General features: G+C 40.2%; 1 protein-coding gene across 1 annotated transcript in view; it reads right to left on the bottom strand.

Moving 5' to 3' along the window:
- Positions 1–1,307: 1,307 nt before the first annotated feature.
- CCDC80 (coiled-coil domain containing 80) overlaps positions 1,308–17,932 on the bottom strand; it is a 34,187-nt gene continuing 17,562 nt past the window's right edge. The window contains exons 4-8 of the mRNA XM_046003521.1: positions 14,054–14,190; positions 12,029–12,177; positions 5,417–5,520; positions 2,833–2,913; positions 1,308–1,811 (exon numbers count right to left, since the gene is read on the bottom strand). Coding sequence (XP_045859477.1) covers positions 1,465–1,811; positions 2,833–2,913; positions 5,417–5,520; positions 12,029–12,177; positions 14,054–14,190 — 818 coding nt within the window. The 3' untranslated portion in view covers positions 1,308–1,464. The remainder of the gene's footprint in view (positions 1,812–2,832; positions 2,914–5,416; positions 5,521–12,028; positions 12,178–14,053; positions 14,191–17,932) is intronic.

Genomic DNA, 17,932 nt, shown 5'->3' with positions numbered 1-17,932 from the left:
GGAACTACGTTCTAAAATCACTTGAACTGTCTGGACCTCAGTTGCCTATGAAACAGGTGAGAATGAATGGTCTTCATGGAGAATGAAGGGCAAAATAAGGAATTTCTCAAGTTTATTGAGCTACAAATTCCACTTTTACAATATAATTATGTATAACAAAGTCCAGAGGATATAAAAACAAATTTGTGCAAATAGGCACAGATAAGAGCTAATGTTCACATGTGGCTTGAATACAGTTATTAATATCTATGCTTGTTAGAGTTAATAACCAATACCAAGATGATTTGGAGAATTAATTATTAATAAGAGGAGAAAACAAATAAGCAGCCCCATTATTGATAGAGGCTGGCACCATTAGGATGCTAAAGGCCTGGGAATCAGACTGACTGCCCAGGGCAAGTTCAAGATATTTGTTGGTAGTATTACTTGGTGTTTGTTCGTTTGTTTGTTGAAAAAAAGAAAAGTAGGAAAGAAGGAAGGGGAAAAGGGAGGGAGAAAGGGAGCGTATTTAGTTTGAATTGCCATATCCTCTTTTTCAGGGATAAAGTTTGTATTTTGCCCTCCAGCTACACTTCTGTCCATTGTAACTCAGTAATATTTACCTCTGAAAACAGAAAGAACCCTTGGATATAATCTCCTTCTTTGTAATTTTCTTTTCTAAGATGCCATTATGGTAATAGGTCTATTAATGAGTAAGTAGAGAGGTGCTAGGTGTGAAGGGTCACGTTTCTCTGTGCCAGCAATTCCATGGCACCAGCCAAAATTCCGAAAGTATCATCTCCAGCTGCAGTGCCAGATTCTGGTGATGATGTAGGGATTCATTTTCCTGGCTCTCTGATCTATCTCTGAAAAGACAATAAGATAAGAAAAACAGGGCAGGAAATGGCCATGATAGCAAAGCTGGGTTTGGTGCTTTTCCTGGCTTTGGTGGCCAAACCCACGGGATTCCTATGGTATCAAGCCTTGTGAAAGAAACTCACAATATAAAGCAAAGCCATCTCAATCATTTCTAGACTGATATTTCCGAAAGTGTTAAGAAGCTATTTCCTCTGTTATATGTGTTCAGATGTTTCCTGAAAACATCTGTGCTGTGATCTTTAATTTTATCAGTTTTACTTACCAATGAATATTTTTAAAAAAGTAAATGAGAAGTGTAAATACTTTTAAATAGAATTTTGTATTCCAAATAGTATCTATCATATAAGAAAAGGGAATTATCCATTCAGCACCAGATTCCCTCCAGTTAGAGAACTGGAGCATTCTTTTAAACATCTTTATGATTTAAGGTTTTAATAACAACTCATGAGTAGGCAAAAGTTTGCTATTTATTTAATTTTGAAAGAACATAGAAAGAAAAGGGCAGGGAATGTAGGCAGTGTGGAAAAACTCCTTCACATAGCTGGCCACTTGTGGCTTTAACAACGGCGGGGGAAAGTGGCTGGAGCTAAGGTTACACATTTCTCTTCAGTAAGGGTATCCATGGTGGTAACTCTCATGATGACGGTAGTCATCCTGATAACCATCCTGGTATCCTTGGTGGTAGCTATGGTAACCGTAGCCTGCGTACTCATCTTCTGGGCAGCGCATTCCAAGTGACTGCTGAATGGCCATTTCCTGTCTCCGGAGTTGCATGGAATCAATTAAATCATACACAATCACCATGGACCACATTGGGGAAGGATACCAGGATTTGACATTTCCATCTTTTCCAACAAGAAGCATGGAGAAGTACTCCGGGCTCACTTGAAAATAGTTCCGGATGTCTTTCACCAAATGGGCTGGTATATCTTCTCGCTCCACAACAGAACTCCCTAGAACAGGGTTAGAAAAGTTGTTAGTGCATTGAACAGTCAGCCCTCAAGCAAAGATCAAAATGAGAAGAAATCACTATGAGAATAGAGAGAGGACCCATGAGTCCTTTGGTTCAAAATCCAATTAAAGAAGGTTGCTGAACTTTTTCCACTAGAAATTAAATGTCTCTGATGTTCTACAACATTATTAGTGTCAAACTTTGGGACATGTGGTATCTTTTTTATAGGAATGTTACAAAATATAAAACCAGTCCTTCAATTTAATTCTGGCAAGATCAACTTCTTTCAAGTTTATCACGAGCAAAGATTATATTGTTGATATTTCTAAGTTTATTTCCAATTAGCTTAGTTACTTCTTTGCAAATTTGGCTTTCCTTTTGATGCTTTTTTTAGAACGAAATCTTATAACAACAAAAAAAAATTCTCAAAGGGGAAAATACCAATTACCTAAGATGTGGATACATGTATTTAAACTATTATGGTCAGTGAAAAGGGTTAGGGTGAGGAGGAGGGTACTGAAGCTTTCAGTGCCAAGGGGTTTATGCCACTATCTCTGGTGAAGAACTTGATCTTGCAAGGAAGAACTGATTTGCTTTCTGAAAACTTGAGTCACAAGTCATCTACTTTCAGCTTCTCTGAGCCTTTCTGTACTGAGCCCATGTATTAAAAGGGGATTAGTAAGACACGATCCATGAGCTTCATAATATTATTGTGGGAATTAAATGAGGTGGCATAGATAAAAATGCTTTGTAAATCATAAAGTCCTATGCAGACAAACAGCATTAGTCTAGCTAAGAAAATGGATACTTGGACTGCCACTTATGATTTTCTATTAAAAACAATATTAATGAGTGCATCCTGTTTCCCATTTGTGTGCACATGCTCTCGTGCGCACACACGAGGTGGATGAATTCAGTGAACTGCGTTCACCTTAAAGGCCCCTCACTGCTTGCATACCGTTTAATATAATTTAATTTAACTTAACCGTAGTTCTTAATGTTTTAAAAGAACAACACTTTACCATTAATTGGGAACAGTTCTAAAACTCCCCCAACTTCCTCTCCAACCCCTAAAAGTTTCAGAATGGTTATGTGGCGCAGACCTGGAAGGAAAAAGAAAACCATAACGTTGGTAAATCATCTTTTACCTTCAAAGGCCAATAGCTGACAATTAGGAATCTCTACATTAAAAAGAACATAACTTGATTAGGCAAAATATTCCATTTTTTTAATAAAAAGTCATTTAAATACATTTAAAACCTTGAAAAAGAACTAATTTCAGATTTAGGATTAATAACAGTGTCAGATTTTTTTTTTTTTTTAGTTTTGCTCTGTTTGTAGATGGAAATAGAAGAATTTACTCTTAAACTGTGGTTCTATTAAATAACAAAACAAAAATGAAGCCATCGGAATATTTAAATATCTGGGATAATCTGAGCTCATTCGAGTGCTGAAAAAAAGTCATGCCTGAGGTTATAACAGTTTAGGCAGAGGATGTTTACTGGGCTAATTCAACTATCTCTTGGAGAAAAAAGCAGAACCTATCCAGTGTGATTGTTAAAGGAATATTTCCAGCTTTCTTGCACAAAAGTTTTTCAGTGTAAAGGGCAGGTTCTTACCACTTACTTAGAGGATTCAAAGGAGAAGCACTTAAGTAAGCACAGCGTGCTTCCCACCCTCAGCTAAAGTTTCAGGAAAGGAGAGAAGGTCATGCCTTGGTAGCTTGTTGGAATTCTTTTGAGGATGAAGTGCACACGAAGGGATTCAGGAGAAAAGAACACTGGAGGACAAGGGGGCTGTCAATTCATCATATCAAGATTTCGTGGTGTTGGACAAAATGCCAATCTATTCAGGATCATAACTTGGACCTAATAATACGAATATAGATGGAGTTTATTGTTCAGAGGAGAAAACTGACAGTTGCCATGGCTTGAGGCTGTTTTAAGGAGGGGCTAAAATCCTAGCAAAAGGCTATCCAAAAAAAAAAAAAGTTTGTGGTCTTTGCTCTTGTCCCAGAGAAGTGAAGCATTCTGTTCTCCATGTCCTTGAGTCATGTTTTCAAAAGGGAAGATCATGAATTTAATTATTCCTGGAAAATAGGACTTGTTTACATTTCCTGTATATTGCAAAAGGGTTTGCTTGCACTAATGTGATTTAGGTTCTGTGTGCAGAGATTAAATGAAACATCACCTAGTAACTCTTCCAAAACTGTCTTTAGACAGCTGAAGTAAGCCATGATTTTATTTACATTCTTATTGTGAAGGGCTATTAACCGCTCTAAACTTCTGCCTTACCTAGCAACATTGGTTGCTACAAATAGTTTAAAATATACTTAAAATACAAAAAAAAAAAACAAAAACCAAACCCTTAGATATTGATATAAAGTCGTTATTTATTAACTTTGATAGTAGGACTATACATAAAATACTCATGAATTTTCTAGTTGTTTTTACTGTTATGAGCTTGTTTTCTGCCTCTTTTGAGTTATTATTTCATATCTTAAAACTAAAATGTATTTAAATTTACAGATACTGAGTCATAGTAAAGACCCAGGCTCTGTTAATGCTTTACAAAACTTATACCCCCATTTTTAAAAATAAATTAAGTAAAGTTTTATAACTAATAAATGATTCTTCTTCCTAGCAGAAGTATCAAAATAATGCTGATTCATCTGTAAGCCAGTTAGGAATGGAATTTTTAAAGTCTGTGGCTTCTAGATACTCCCCCTCCACCAATGACTGTCAAAATTCTTCCTCTGTAGAAGTACATTTTAAATGAGATTTCAATTGTAAATTCCAGTTTTGAAACTGCCCTTAGCTCCTTGCTTCACCACTGATCTTAGTAGTAAGTTCTGTGTACTATGCATTTTCCTTTGTATCCATCCCTATTCAAAATGATACTTTAGGTCACTAGGATAATAATTTTGGTAAAGAAAGCAAATGTTAGTTTTTAAAACACTGAGTAGTTCACTACAAAATAAATAAATAAATAAACTGTTTCTCTTTGACCTACTTGTCCTAAAATAAGATTCTGTTTGATAGATCTTGCTGTATTTTCTGTTCAATTATAGAACAAAATCCTTTTTAAGGGAATAGCAATGTAGTCCAGTATGCTTCCATTAATATATTAATTCTAAAAGCCATTCCCGTTTTACAAAAGACATTTAACCTACGGAGAAGGACCCAGGGTTTGTAGCTAAGTATTACCTAAGTAAATGATGATACCTGAGTTTTATGATGTTGAGACAAGTTTAAAACAAAAACAAAACCAAAACCAAAAAACACAAAACCCCAAATAAACCAGAAGGCACGTAATACAGATCACTGAAAGTAAAACAGTAGGTATTTTCAAACACTTCCGTGAAGAACCCCAGAGGGGAGAATATTGAGGAAAAACAAAACACAACAAAACCCCCCCAAAGCCCTGCATTTGATGAAGCCTCCAGTCTGAAAGCAACTTTATGCTCACTACAACTGAGTAAGTGTCTGGGAATCTCCAGTCTGGCCTGAGGAATATTTGGATGATCTAAGCTTCTATGTTCCATTTTAGAATTGACCAGGAAGAGGGTGGTATGGGAAAACAGTGATGACGAGGCTTCCCACTCACCAAAATTGCAGGCCTGGCCACTGAGGGCCGAGAGCTGTTGTGAATAGGCCCAGTCTTCATCATTAGGGGCAGAGATCACCAGCAACCGCCTCCTCCATCGGAACCTGGAAAAAACAGGAGGCTGTGATTACTGCTTCGAACAATAGAGGCTAATGTAAGAAAGCAGTCACTCTGGCTGTCGGGTTTGCCTATGCCCAGGAATAAAAAAACACTGGCCCTTAGAAATATCTCATAGTTCCACAAAGCCATTAAACTGCATTTCCACATTTCTTGCAGTTTTTCTGTTATAACTTCATGGTCTGCCTACTGTGGCATTTGCATGAAGCAGAGGCATGAGTCTGGCCACCACACCCAGTAGGGTCACTTGGGGAGACATGAGGTCCTCAGATGCCATGAAGACTGGCCAAAATGGTATGTTATATTTTAACCACAGAAAGAGGGAATCAGAAGAGCTGAAGAAAACTCAAGTTCTAATAGAGTTCACTAGGGCTTGGAGGGGGTCAAGAATCAAATGTACAGACAGAAACAGAGTAGAAAAAGAGAACTAAATTTAACGTAGATGACAGTGACAGGGTGACAGTGACAGGAAGAAGGAAAATGGGGAAGTGGTTCAAAGAGTCAGGGAGGATTCCTGGAAAAACAAAGCCCTAGGTATCTTTTTCGGTAGCCAGTGGTTCATCCACCGGCAAATGCAAGTTCTAAAAGGTAGCCTACCAGCAAGAGAACCAACATTATAGAGCCCTCCTGCAAAGTGGGATGGGGGATTTCAGCATATAATACAGTAAACCCGTTTCTGCTCTGACACTGTAGGGTAGTAGAAAACTTTTGTCTTATAACCTGAGTTCATGTTTTATCACTGCTAACTTTTTGGGTTCCTTGAGCGTGTCACTGAGTTCATCCAAGTCTCAGTTTTTTTCCTTACCTCTAGAACAAAAAATAGCATCTACTTCAAAGAGCTCATAACACCTAAGAATTGAATTAAAACCCATCAGTGTAAGTTGTCCACATGAGGGCAGGGATATAGATAGTGGCTTGCTCTGTGGGCTTCTAGATGGAGGATGTTGTCTATGAAGAGACCTCAGACATTTATCTACCAAATGCCATATGAAGGTATTTAATCCTTTGTGTATCATTTCATAGCTCACATTCATCTACACAGAAATCATTAGAGGTCAGTGAAGGCACAGCCTATTGTCTTCATTTGATGGATGACAAAATGGGGCTTAGAGAAGAGAAGTAATTTGCCAAACTAGTAAATCAAACAGTTGGTACTAATGGTTTCTCTAGTCTACCACCCTCGGAGATCCTGGTGCTTGGCTGATGCAGTCAGGGTCCCTCAGGAGACAGGAAGGAGAGGGTATGCATCCAAGGGCTAACAGTATGGAGTTGTCTCCAATTCCCCTTTCACTGGAGGAGGGGTTTTGCGTTCTGCCTTCTGTGAAGACAACTGGGGGATGTTAGTACCCTCGCTGAGCTGGAAGCCAGTTGATTATATTCACGACTTCTCTCCCTGTGCCCATTCTAGCCTCACAGTGAACATGAGAGTTTTCAACCCCAAAGAAAATGGCCTCTTGGGGGAATAGTGGTTTGGTGAATGAGAGAAAATGATAGTCTGATGAAATACAACCTCTCAATGGATGCCTGTAGCAAGGCTTGCCAAAAACTGCTAGCTGTGACATTACATTTGCTTCCTCTGCTTGCTCCTCTTCAAAGGGAAAGAAAAACTAAAATGTCCACTGAGAATAGGGAGATGAATGTATTTAGCATGGAGGAGGGGAGAGGAATGTCTGAGACTGTCCAAGGCCTCCTGGGAAAGGGAACAGTGACTGCTGTTGGATCACAAACATGGGTCTCCTGTACCCTCCCTGCTTCCTTAGGAGGCATGCCAGCCCAGCACTGCCCCGCCCCCATCTGGCCCCCAGCCAGCATCCAAACCAGGCCAGCCTTCCTGGCCTCACACAGAGCTGTAGGGTATCCTCGAAGGAGCTATTTTGGGTGAGGTATATTTTGGCTTGTTTACCGGTGTGCACCACTGGATGCTGTCCTGATTAGACAGGGACAGGATCTGAGACTCCCTGTCGCAGACACAACCAGGCAAAGGTCATTTCCCCTAAGGAATGATTCTTTCTCCCACGGACCTTCACGTTAAGATATGAGGCTCCAGCTTGCAACACTGAAGGAAATAACTTCCACAGCGTGTAACAAGAGATGTCCGTGTGGCCCAGATCCTTATTTTGGACAAATTGTTCTCCTGTCACTTTAACGTATCAGTAAATAAAAATTCTATGAGCTGTGTGTGTGTTTGCTTCTCTTAACTGGCACTCCCAAATTAGTGTGCATTTGCCCACTCTTTGGGGCTTCTGTCTCAGAGGAACGTAATTATAGCCTGAACCAGATGAGTGTCACTGAAGACCAGACCGGCTTCAGAGTCTGGTCAGCTAAAACCAGGCTGTGTAGACTCACCAACAACTCAGCATATGTGAAGGAAAATTCCGATTGGATATTCACTTATTTATAGAACTTCTATTTAAAAAAAATTTTTTTTCCGTTCTCTCTGCCTGGTTTCAATCCTGAGGTGTTTACTGTATCTCCTCCGATCTCTCCCTTCATGAAAAAGTTTTCTAATGAGGAGCTGAATAACTGGTCCTAACACTACCAATAGCCAGCATTCGTTGATTACTCACTTTGCACTAACCTGTGTTCCATCATTACCCTTATTTTTGCTTGTCTTTTTTTTTAAAAAAGATTTTATTTATTCATTTGACAGAGAGATAGAGAGAGCCATAGAGCAGAAATCGGGGGGAGCAGAAATGGCAGAGGGTGACGTAGAAGCAGGGTCCCCGCTAAGCAGGGCATCAGATGCAGGGCTCCATCCCAGGACTCCAGGATCATGACCTGAGCTAAAGCAGGCGCTTAATGGACTGAACCACCCAGATGCCCCATCCCCCATCATTACCTCTAGTACTGAATTTACCTTTCACAACAATCTTAAGAATAGGTACATGTATTTATTCACATTTTGCAAATGAAAAACTAAAACCTGGAGAAGTTAAGTCATCAGCCCAAGGTCACACAGCTAATACATGAAGATACCAGGAATCTAACTCGGGAATCTACTCATGCCCCTAGGTAATAATATACGATTCAGCTTTGACTTTTAAGATCAATGATAATTATCAGCACAGTGATTGCATGAGTCGCGACCACAAATCATGCACAGTTATAGGACATCCAAATGATCATTGCATCCATTCTGAGTATCTGCAGCAGATGCCTTTTCCTGACATAGTACTGAATACATATAAGGCTCTGACAATTGAAGGAAAATACATTTACATATCATAGTGTCCTGCCCAGTACAAAAGGTTTTAGATGAAAAATGTGCATACAAGTCTTAAAAATCAAAGATAGGCCAGATTCGGATGTGTGATCAACCAGAATGAATGCTGCAAGATTTGTATATGATCGAAATTGAGATAATGTCAAGCTTTCCTGTCAAGGTTTGAAACCCATGACACCGTAATTATAAAAAGACAGCCTGCCTGGAGATGGTAAGAAAAATCTCTCAGAATGTCTATAGCTGCAGGTCTCCTGGCTGACCCAAATCCTTGGCTGTAAATAACAATAATGAAATGGGTGGTAACTGTTTGCTATTGAGGACAGGCGACCTGAGTTTACAGGGTTGGTTCAGCAGGTAAGCATCTTTTAGTCCTGGAAAATTTAGAACTAAGAAGGGAAGGTTTTCAAAGAATCATAGTGATAATCTATATTTCTAAGAAGGATCCTGGTCTTTATATACATAATTTATATTATTGTGAAACTTAAGAGAATTTGATTTAATAAAATGACAACCCTAAGACTATGATTAGAATGTGTAATTGAGTGATTGGCTCAGATGTGTGGTTTTATGTCACATGCAATTACTGGAATATCTGAGAAAATGTTGGATTCACTGTATTTACAAGATTACTGGATCATTTAAGTACTCAGCAAGGTTTTGTTTGTTTATGTCAAACAATTCAAAAATACATATTAAATGTAAAAATGAATGTTTGAAATAATAAAATTGTTTAATTATGGCATTTGTAAGCAAGATCAAACATTATTCAAGCCCCTTAAAACTGATAGCTAAAGTTTGCTAGGTTATAAATAGAATAATACAATTTAAAAGCCTAACTAAAAAGTTTAAGAGAGAACTGTGGTCTTAAATTTATTACTTGGATATATTTGACTCTAATTGTGAAAATCAAAAGTGAACTTCTAAGAACCTTGTCTGCCAAAAGAAAGGTGGAAGGAAGGAAGGAAGGAAGGAAGGAAGGAAGGGAGGGAGAGAGGGAGGAAGGAAGGAAGGGAGGGAGGAAGGAGGGAGTGATGGAGAAGGAAGAAAGTAGGGAAATTTTTTAAAGCAATCTTCTCCATGCATTTATTGAAATTTTCATACAATGGTTTTCAATAAACGCTACTCCTCAGGGAATCAGGGAGCAAGGAAGGAGGGAGGAAGGAAGGGAGGGAGGGAGGGAGGAAGGAAGGAAGGAAGGGAGGGAGGAAGGGAGTAAGGAAGAAAGGAAGGAAGGGAGGAAGGAAAGAGGTAGGGAAGGAAGGGAGGGAGGGAGGGAACAGAGAGGGGGAAGGAAGGAAGAAAGGTGGGAGGGGTGGGGGAGAAGGAAGGGGAGGGCAGGGGAAGGAAGGAAAAGGAAGAAAAACACCTCAAGAGCAACAGAAAGCTTTTCTCATCAATCCTGTAAGTCAGTGCCATCGAGAGGGATGACCTTGGACCAGAAGCTGATGTTTCTGTGCCCCCAAGACTAGACAAAGAGCCATCTGCCCTGTGGAGTGTTAGAGCCCTTTCTTAGCCAAGAGACTGGCTTGAAGACTAAGTTGAACCTTAAGTCCTTATAAAGGCCCACCCCTTTGTCTTCAGTCCAGATGCTTGCACTGCCCTGAAAATTTGAATGAAGGAAGAACCTCAAGTTCCTTTCAGTTCTGAAATCCTGTGGTTTTAGGGATGTCTCCCTTTGCTTCAAACTCTGGGCTTCTGGCTCCAAGACTAAACATAATTCACATTATATTTTCAAAAGGAGTATCAGATAAGAATGTGAACTTTAGGAGCCAGATTCTCCTGGGACCACTGAGTCCTAGAGCTGGCACTAGCTCAATGTTGACAGAAAGTTAGTTACTTAATCTACATTAGCCTCAGTTGTCCCATCTGCATCACAGCCATAGTTACAGTATTCAGATCCTAAGGTTGTTCATAAAGATTAAAGTTCGAAAGGAAGATGAAGTGCTTGGCACAGACGTGAGCACATAAAAAGTGGTCACTTGGGGCACCTGGATGGCTCAGTTAGGTGTCCGACCGTTGATTTTGGCTCAGGTCATAATCTCAGGGTCATAAGATGGAGCCCCCTATTGGGCTTTTTGCTGGGTGTGGAGCCTGCTTAAGATTTTCTCTCTCCCTTTCCCTCTGCCCCTCCCCGGCTACAGTACATTTCACTCTCTCAAAGAAAAAAAAAAGTGATCCCAGCAACCTTGGGATGTAGACTGTAGTCAGGTCTACTCGCTAATATTCTCCTTTATGGGTGAGATTTTTAAGGCAGGTTAATTGAGAAGCATAGAGAAATCAACATAACTAGTAAATTGCAGTTCCCAAACTTGGATGAACAAGAAGTCCTATGCTCTTTACACATCGTGATGTTCTCTTTTAGGAGACCCAAGCCTCCTGAATCTAGAGGAATTCAGATGATCTATCCACTTACTAGTCATAGCATTCTTGATTTTCCAACTCACGAATGGAGAATACGCAGGAAGTTAACAGTTTCCAAGTTAATGAGTCTCCAAGTAAGTTCTTGCTCCATTTCTGGAGTGTCTTGGCACACAGTACAACTAGGTGTGGGAGGTGAGGAGAGGAGATGTTACACTGAGATTTCTGTGCCTTTATTTGTTGTGGGAGGAATTTCTGCAGTTTTCACCTTCTAGATCCCCAAAAGCCCTATAGAATTTTTATCCAGCATGAGGGAAGTGATGGAGAAGGAAGAAAGTAGGGAAATTTTTTAAAACAATCTTCTCCATGCATTTATTGAAATTTTCATACAATGGTTTTCAATAAACCCTACTCCTCGGGGAATCAGGGAGCGGGGTCAAGAGGATTTCTCCTTTTGAGGTCCTAGAGGGGGTTTTTGTTGTTTTCTGAAGAGTTAGAAAGAAGCAGAAAATCAAGGCGAGTGTTCCAAATCCTGTTCGGAACCAGAGTGACCTAATAAGTAAACATGTAAAATAAAAACGCTGTATACAAAGCCCTCTAAATTCACTGGTGGAATAAATAAAACCTTCCAGGTCAGAATTCTCTATTCTGTGCCCCAAGAGGAGCAGAAAGAAAAGACCTATCCAAAGCCACCAAATCAACAATCAAGCTTGGAGCTGACCCCAGTCAACATTATGACCAGAGCCCTTTCAACAGGAAAAGACTAAGCCCTATGGCCAGGGCCTATGAAGCAGACAGACATTTCACCAGGGAGGGTCTGCACGCAGGTCTACTTTGTGTTTCCTTGACCTTTTTATTAGCGCACCCAGAACACCTTCCCACCTGCCTCCTCAGGGTCTCCAAAGATGTGGTACCTGGATAGGAAGTTCTCCAATGACTGCTTCTTGTCTTCCTTGCAAGCAATGCCCTCCTTCTTCTGCTTTTCCATGTCTTTGATACGGGACTGGAATGTATCGATCAAATCAAACACAGACTTCATTGATATAGGCACTTCATAGTATTGCTGTTTCAGAAAGAATAGAAAGCATATAATGTATAAGGGTGTTTTTTCCCTCTGTTTGAAGGGTAGAGAGCCTGGGAGAACTCAGGAGAGCACTGGAGAAATCAAAGCCCGGAGGGTACATTGATTCATAAACTAAACTCTCTTCTTCAAAAGTACCTCTGCTATGGGGTGCCTGGGTGGCTCAGTGGATTAAGCCGCTGCCTTCGGCTCAGGTCATGATCTCAGGGTCCTGGCATCGAGCCCCGCATCGGGCTCTCTGCTCTGTAGGGAGCCTGCTTCCTCCTCTCTCTCTGCCTGCCTCTCTGCCTACTTGTGACCTCTCTCTCTGTCAAATAAATAAATAAAATCTTTAAAAAAAAAACAAAAAAAAACAAAAACAAAAGTACCTCTGCTGATGCTTTGAGGTTCAGAATCCATGAACCAACTGTCCCTTACCTTTTATGAGAATTTCTTAATTGCATACGTTTGTTGGAAAAGGGTCCATGCCTTCCTCATTACATGTATCTTAGGTTTGCTTCCCTATCTCTGGGACTAAACTGATTCCTATTTACTGCACAACTGGAGAGAAGGTAAGAAATACTGTAACTAACACGGGAATGGAATAACTTTTTAGAACATCTGACGTGAACTATAATGGTAATTTTGCACTATGCGGAGGACTGTTCTTTGACCATCAGGACTCTATATACACTCTTTGTGATTCCCAGAGACTGTTTATTGAGCAAGCGTCACTTAAAATTAGGTCATGTTCATATATGTATTCTTAGAAAAAAGTTGGAATCCAACTTCAAGATAATGCCATTCAGTTTCTTGGATCCTAGCTGTCTGGACTTACAACAGCAACCTAAGATGGATTTGAGGGCTGGCTGAGCATAGGCAGCATAAACTAGAGAGAAGTCTGGACCTGGACTGGAGCTATGCTTCCAGTGGGAATTGAGTAAACTACAATGTGAAAGCTGGCAGAGGCTTTTGGACCCATCTAGCCCAGCCTTAGAGGTGGGGCAACACCAGTGAGGAATGGATTAATAAATGGACCGCTCTCCAGATCCAGAAGAATACTGCAGGATGGATCAGCTATTCTAGTAGCCCTGGTGACCTTTTCCCTGATGATTTTCACGTAAGCATGGTACGCTACTGGTGTAAAAGAATAGTTCAGAGATACGATCTGGAGCTCATCCGTATGGGTAGGAAGCGCAACGCTAACTGGGTGAACTTAGGCAAGTTACTTAACCACTCTGGGACCCTCTTTTTCTTCTGGGAAATAAAAGTAATACTTGTTATTTATCTCGAAGTTTGGGGTAGGGATTGTAAAGTGTTGAGGTGAGTGCCTGTCATGTAGAAAACACTTAATGAAGTTAGATATTTTTGCTACTATTTTTATAATTATTATTAATGTTACTACATGGCACAGTTTTTCATGGCTCAGAACTTCTGTCCCTAAGCATAAGAAGAAAGTAGGTATAAAACCCTGCTGTCTTGTTCATGTTGAATCAGAAGGTAAACTTCTAGGCCCTTCCAGAGTAGGTCATGTTCAATCTGGCTTTCCTGAAGGAAGAAGCCAAATACTCTTCACCTTTTATCCCTTGCACCTGGCAAATCATAGCTATTCAACCAGTGTCTGATGAATGCTTCACACTGAATTTGGTCTGAGTCAAACCACTGGGCCACAGGAGGCCATCCAACCACGCTCTTTCCATAAATTGCATTTCTAGGCACACATTCTATAGGGTAATGTGGAATATCTGAACCATTCCCAAACCTTCCCACTTATAAAATAATTTGTCCCTATTCATATGTCTAATCGATTCACTGGCAAAAAAATTCCGAGTTGTATTCAAAGGAATAGAACTGTATCACCTAAAATAGAAACCCATACCTTGACTCTCAAGTCCACATCTGTGAGCACCATGAAGAAGTCATTATAGGTCATTCCGTACTCTTTCCTCAGCTCACCAATGAGATGCTGGTCTATCAAGTCCTCATCATCCACCACTCGCATGGGTTTTTCATTATCTTAAGGCAAATGAAATGAGTAAATATAGGTGTGACAAGACAGAAATAAGTGGGAAGCGAATGGGTGATGGCTCCGGGTCTCCATCCTGAGTTAATTAGAACAGCTTTCATTAATTGCACACATTCAACTAACATTCTGTTTGAACAAAAGTTTCCCAAGTGGATAAGTAAATTCAGAAATAAATGAATAAACTAATTTTGAAAGACAGTCTTCTTCAGATGATCAAGCCCCACCTCTGCCTACCTTGGTCGTAGTGAATCAGAAGGCACAAAGTGAGAGTGAAGGCAGCTGAGTCATCCCTGGAAGATGACTGCCAATTCTACCCTGGGAATGAGTCATCACCCTACCTCACCAAGGAGTTTTTAAATTTATTTTAGTTTTATTTATTTAGTTGAGTCTAAAATCTGTGTCTCTCCTTCACTTTTATTAAAGAATCACTTTGGGACTCAGTGAACTATGTTGTTGCTATAGAGAAAAATAACCCTATGTTCAAGCCTGGCCACAGGTTCATTTTAACTCCAGAAATGTAGGGCTTTTCATAATACAAATGTTGTAAGTGAATACCATTTCCAGCCAAGTGTTACTAAATGTATGGTAGTTTTTAACCATTATGTATTTTTTAACATTAAATCCTAAAAATAAATTACTATAATTTGAAATCGTTCTTGAAGATGTCACTAGGTTGATGAGAAGTATGAACATGGCAACTCCTATGTCTCTGGAAATGATTTTCACATTTCTGAGATGAAAATGTTACTTCCTTCCCTTTACATCCCAGTGTTTCCCTCACCCTTTAAAAAATGTTCCTCTCCAAAATAATCCCCTGTCCTTAAAAAAAGGTGAAAAAATTAAAGTTAGCAAATATGTGATAATAGGTCTATTAGTGAAAAGACTACAAGTTACTATCCACATTACTATCCAATGAGTAATATCATAGTAGAAACAACCACAGCCTTGCAAATACAGAGCTTATAGAGCTTGAGTACCATAGACCATTACTCTTTAATGGATAAAAAGGAGATGATTACAAGTTAACTGTCACTTTAATTTATTTGATGAGGATCACTGAGAGTATACCAACAAGGAACTTGATTTCCCCCAAAGATCAAAACACAAAGAGAAAGAATCAATTTTCCTCCCTGAGATTGGGACAGTTCTTCATGGAGGAGGTTCAAAGGCGTGGGAGCTGATAGCTTATATGAGGACCAACCACTGTCTGCAAAATGAAAAATGACATGCTTCATGCATATAAACTATTTTTAAATGCACATTTTTGCTGCCATTAATTAATTACAAAGTGATGAAAAAGAATTGCCAGATTCGTGTTGGTTTTTGTTTAATATGTCTCGTTGGGCAAAAAAAAACAAGTTGCTGAAAAAAAATGCATAGTAGATGTTATTCTTGGTTAAAAGGAAATAAAACAAACAAACAAAAAAACACATCTGCACAGGAATAGACACCAGAGAATGTCCAGAAGGACAACTGGCTGGTAACGACGGCTGCCTCTAGGAAATGGAAAAGGTAAGGTGGAAGCGTTCACTGTTTATTCCACACATGGCTATAGTAGTTAAAATTTAACAAGGAACATAGTTTATACTTAATAATAAAAATAAAGTAAATCATTAAAAACTGATTTCAAAAATGTTTTTAATAACTGATTATTCTAAAACCTGACAAACCAAGTTTTGTTTCTTTTTTTTAAAAAAAGATTTTATTTATTTATTTGTTAGAGAAAGAGAGAGAGAGTGAACACAGGCAGACAGAGTGGCAGGCAGAGGCAGAGGGAGAAGCAGGTTCCCCGCCCAGCAAGGAACCCGATGTGGGACTCGATCCCAGGACACCGGGATCATGACCTGAGCCAAAGGCAGCTGCTTAACCAACTGAGCCACCCAGGCGTCCCAAAAAACCAAGTTTTATCTAGAACCTAGGGATCACCATTTTTTTTAAATATTTTATTTATTTATTTGACAGAGAGAGATCACAAGTAGACAGAGAGGCAGGCAGAGGAGAGAGAGGGAAGCAGGCTCCCTGCTAAGCAGGGAGCCCGATGCGGAACTCAATCCCAGGACCCTGAGATCATGACCTGAGCTGAAGGCAGCGGCTTAACCCACTGAGCCACCCAGGTGCCCCAGGGATCACCATTTTTAATTCCCAATATACAGTCATTTTTGCTTTTGTTTATTCAACAAAATATTTGTTGTCAGTACCCTGAGCTAAGTCTATGCTGGGCCCTGGATTCAGAGATAAGTAACTTGGTTGGAGTTCAAGCTCCTAATTAAAATTAAAATTAGACCATTATAGCTACCTAACAGAGGAAGTTACAAAAACCACTGAATGGATAATCAGATGGAAGGAAGTTTGAGGTTGTAGCAGATTTCAAAGACGGCCCCTTTTCACCACCCCTCTCCATACTTAGACTCTTGGCTCAGTAACTGTAGCTCCTCATTAAGGTGAATGAGCTAAACTTTCCTGCCTCCTGATTCTGGGGTCACCTATATAACTTCCTTTGGCCAATGCTAGCTGATATCAGCACACATGACCCATAGAATAGAACTGGGCCTGTACATTTGGGATTGCTAACCATGGCCATGAGAACAACACCCACACTAACTTACCCTGGCCTCAGCCCAGACAGGGCCACTGCAGATCAGCCAACACCAGTTGGCCCGTCAAGTGATCAAGTCCAACTAAAATCAGCAGGACTGCCACTACATGGACCAGTCTCACTGAGGCCCACCAAGCCCCGCCCAGATGAGCAGAACCTTACAGATGTGTGACTCAATGTTTAATAATTACATGTCACTGAAGTATGCGGGTTTTCATTACAAAATCTTATTGTGGCAATAGAGAAGTGGTGCAAATGTTATCTGGCACAACCCAGTCACATTATTAAGAAAAAAAAATATTGGAAACATATGAAACAGGAACTGAAGCAGACCCTGTGGTTTGTGGTCCAGATCCCACCTTCAGAAGCAAGGCCACTGTGGAGCTCAGCAGATGACTCCCTCTCTGGAAATCACTCTCCTTCGAAAAGAGCTGCCTTTGCCCCAAGTCACACTCTTACTAGGGGGCAACCCACATTCAGATCTAAAAGATGTCCCCCTTGCCTCAAAGGGGACCACTCTAAGGAGTCGACTGCACTACAATTGAAATTTCCTCACTGTTCTCTTGTATCCTTCACCTCTCATAAGCATCATCCCTGAAAATACTTCCATTCTTCCTGTGCATGCAAATCTCAGAGTCTCAGAGTCTTTTTCCCAGAGGATAAACCTATCACAGAGCCCACGAGGGGATCAACTTGCTCAAGTACACATCACTAGTTAATAACAGAGTGAAGGTTAAGCCTTGGGTAATATGACCCCACTCTTCTCCAGCATTCTCTCTTGTTGACCAAAATATGTCCCACTCAAGGATAGATTGGACCTACAACCAAAATTTAAGCCAAACTTGGCTCTAACTGGGATATAGCAAGAAACCAATTTTCACGGTCTGGTTTTTCCTTTCAATTGAAATATTTTCTAAAACCGTTTTGACCTGACATCAAACATAAAACACTTTACATTTCCAGACTACAGAATATCTAAGATCCCAAATGAATGTTTGTGTCAAGGAGGAGCATCTGACCCCCCAAAACAATGAAAGCACTGATCAACGGTGGCTGTAAGGATGGGCGCAACTCTCCGCCAGAGCTCCCCTCTGGCCCAATTCTGAGCAAGGTACAGGTGAGGCCAGCTCCCAGCT

The sequence above is a fragment of the Meles meles genome, chromosome 4 (assembly GCF_922984935.1).
Source record: "Meles meles chromosome 4, mMelMel3.1 paternal haplotype, whole genome shotgun sequence".
Taxonomy (NCBI): Eukaryota; Metazoa; Chordata; class Mammalia; order Carnivora; family Mustelidae; genus Meles; species Meles meles.
The sequence above is the reverse complement of the archived record's forward strand: the minus strand, read 5'-3'. Positions and strand labels throughout refer to the sequence as shown.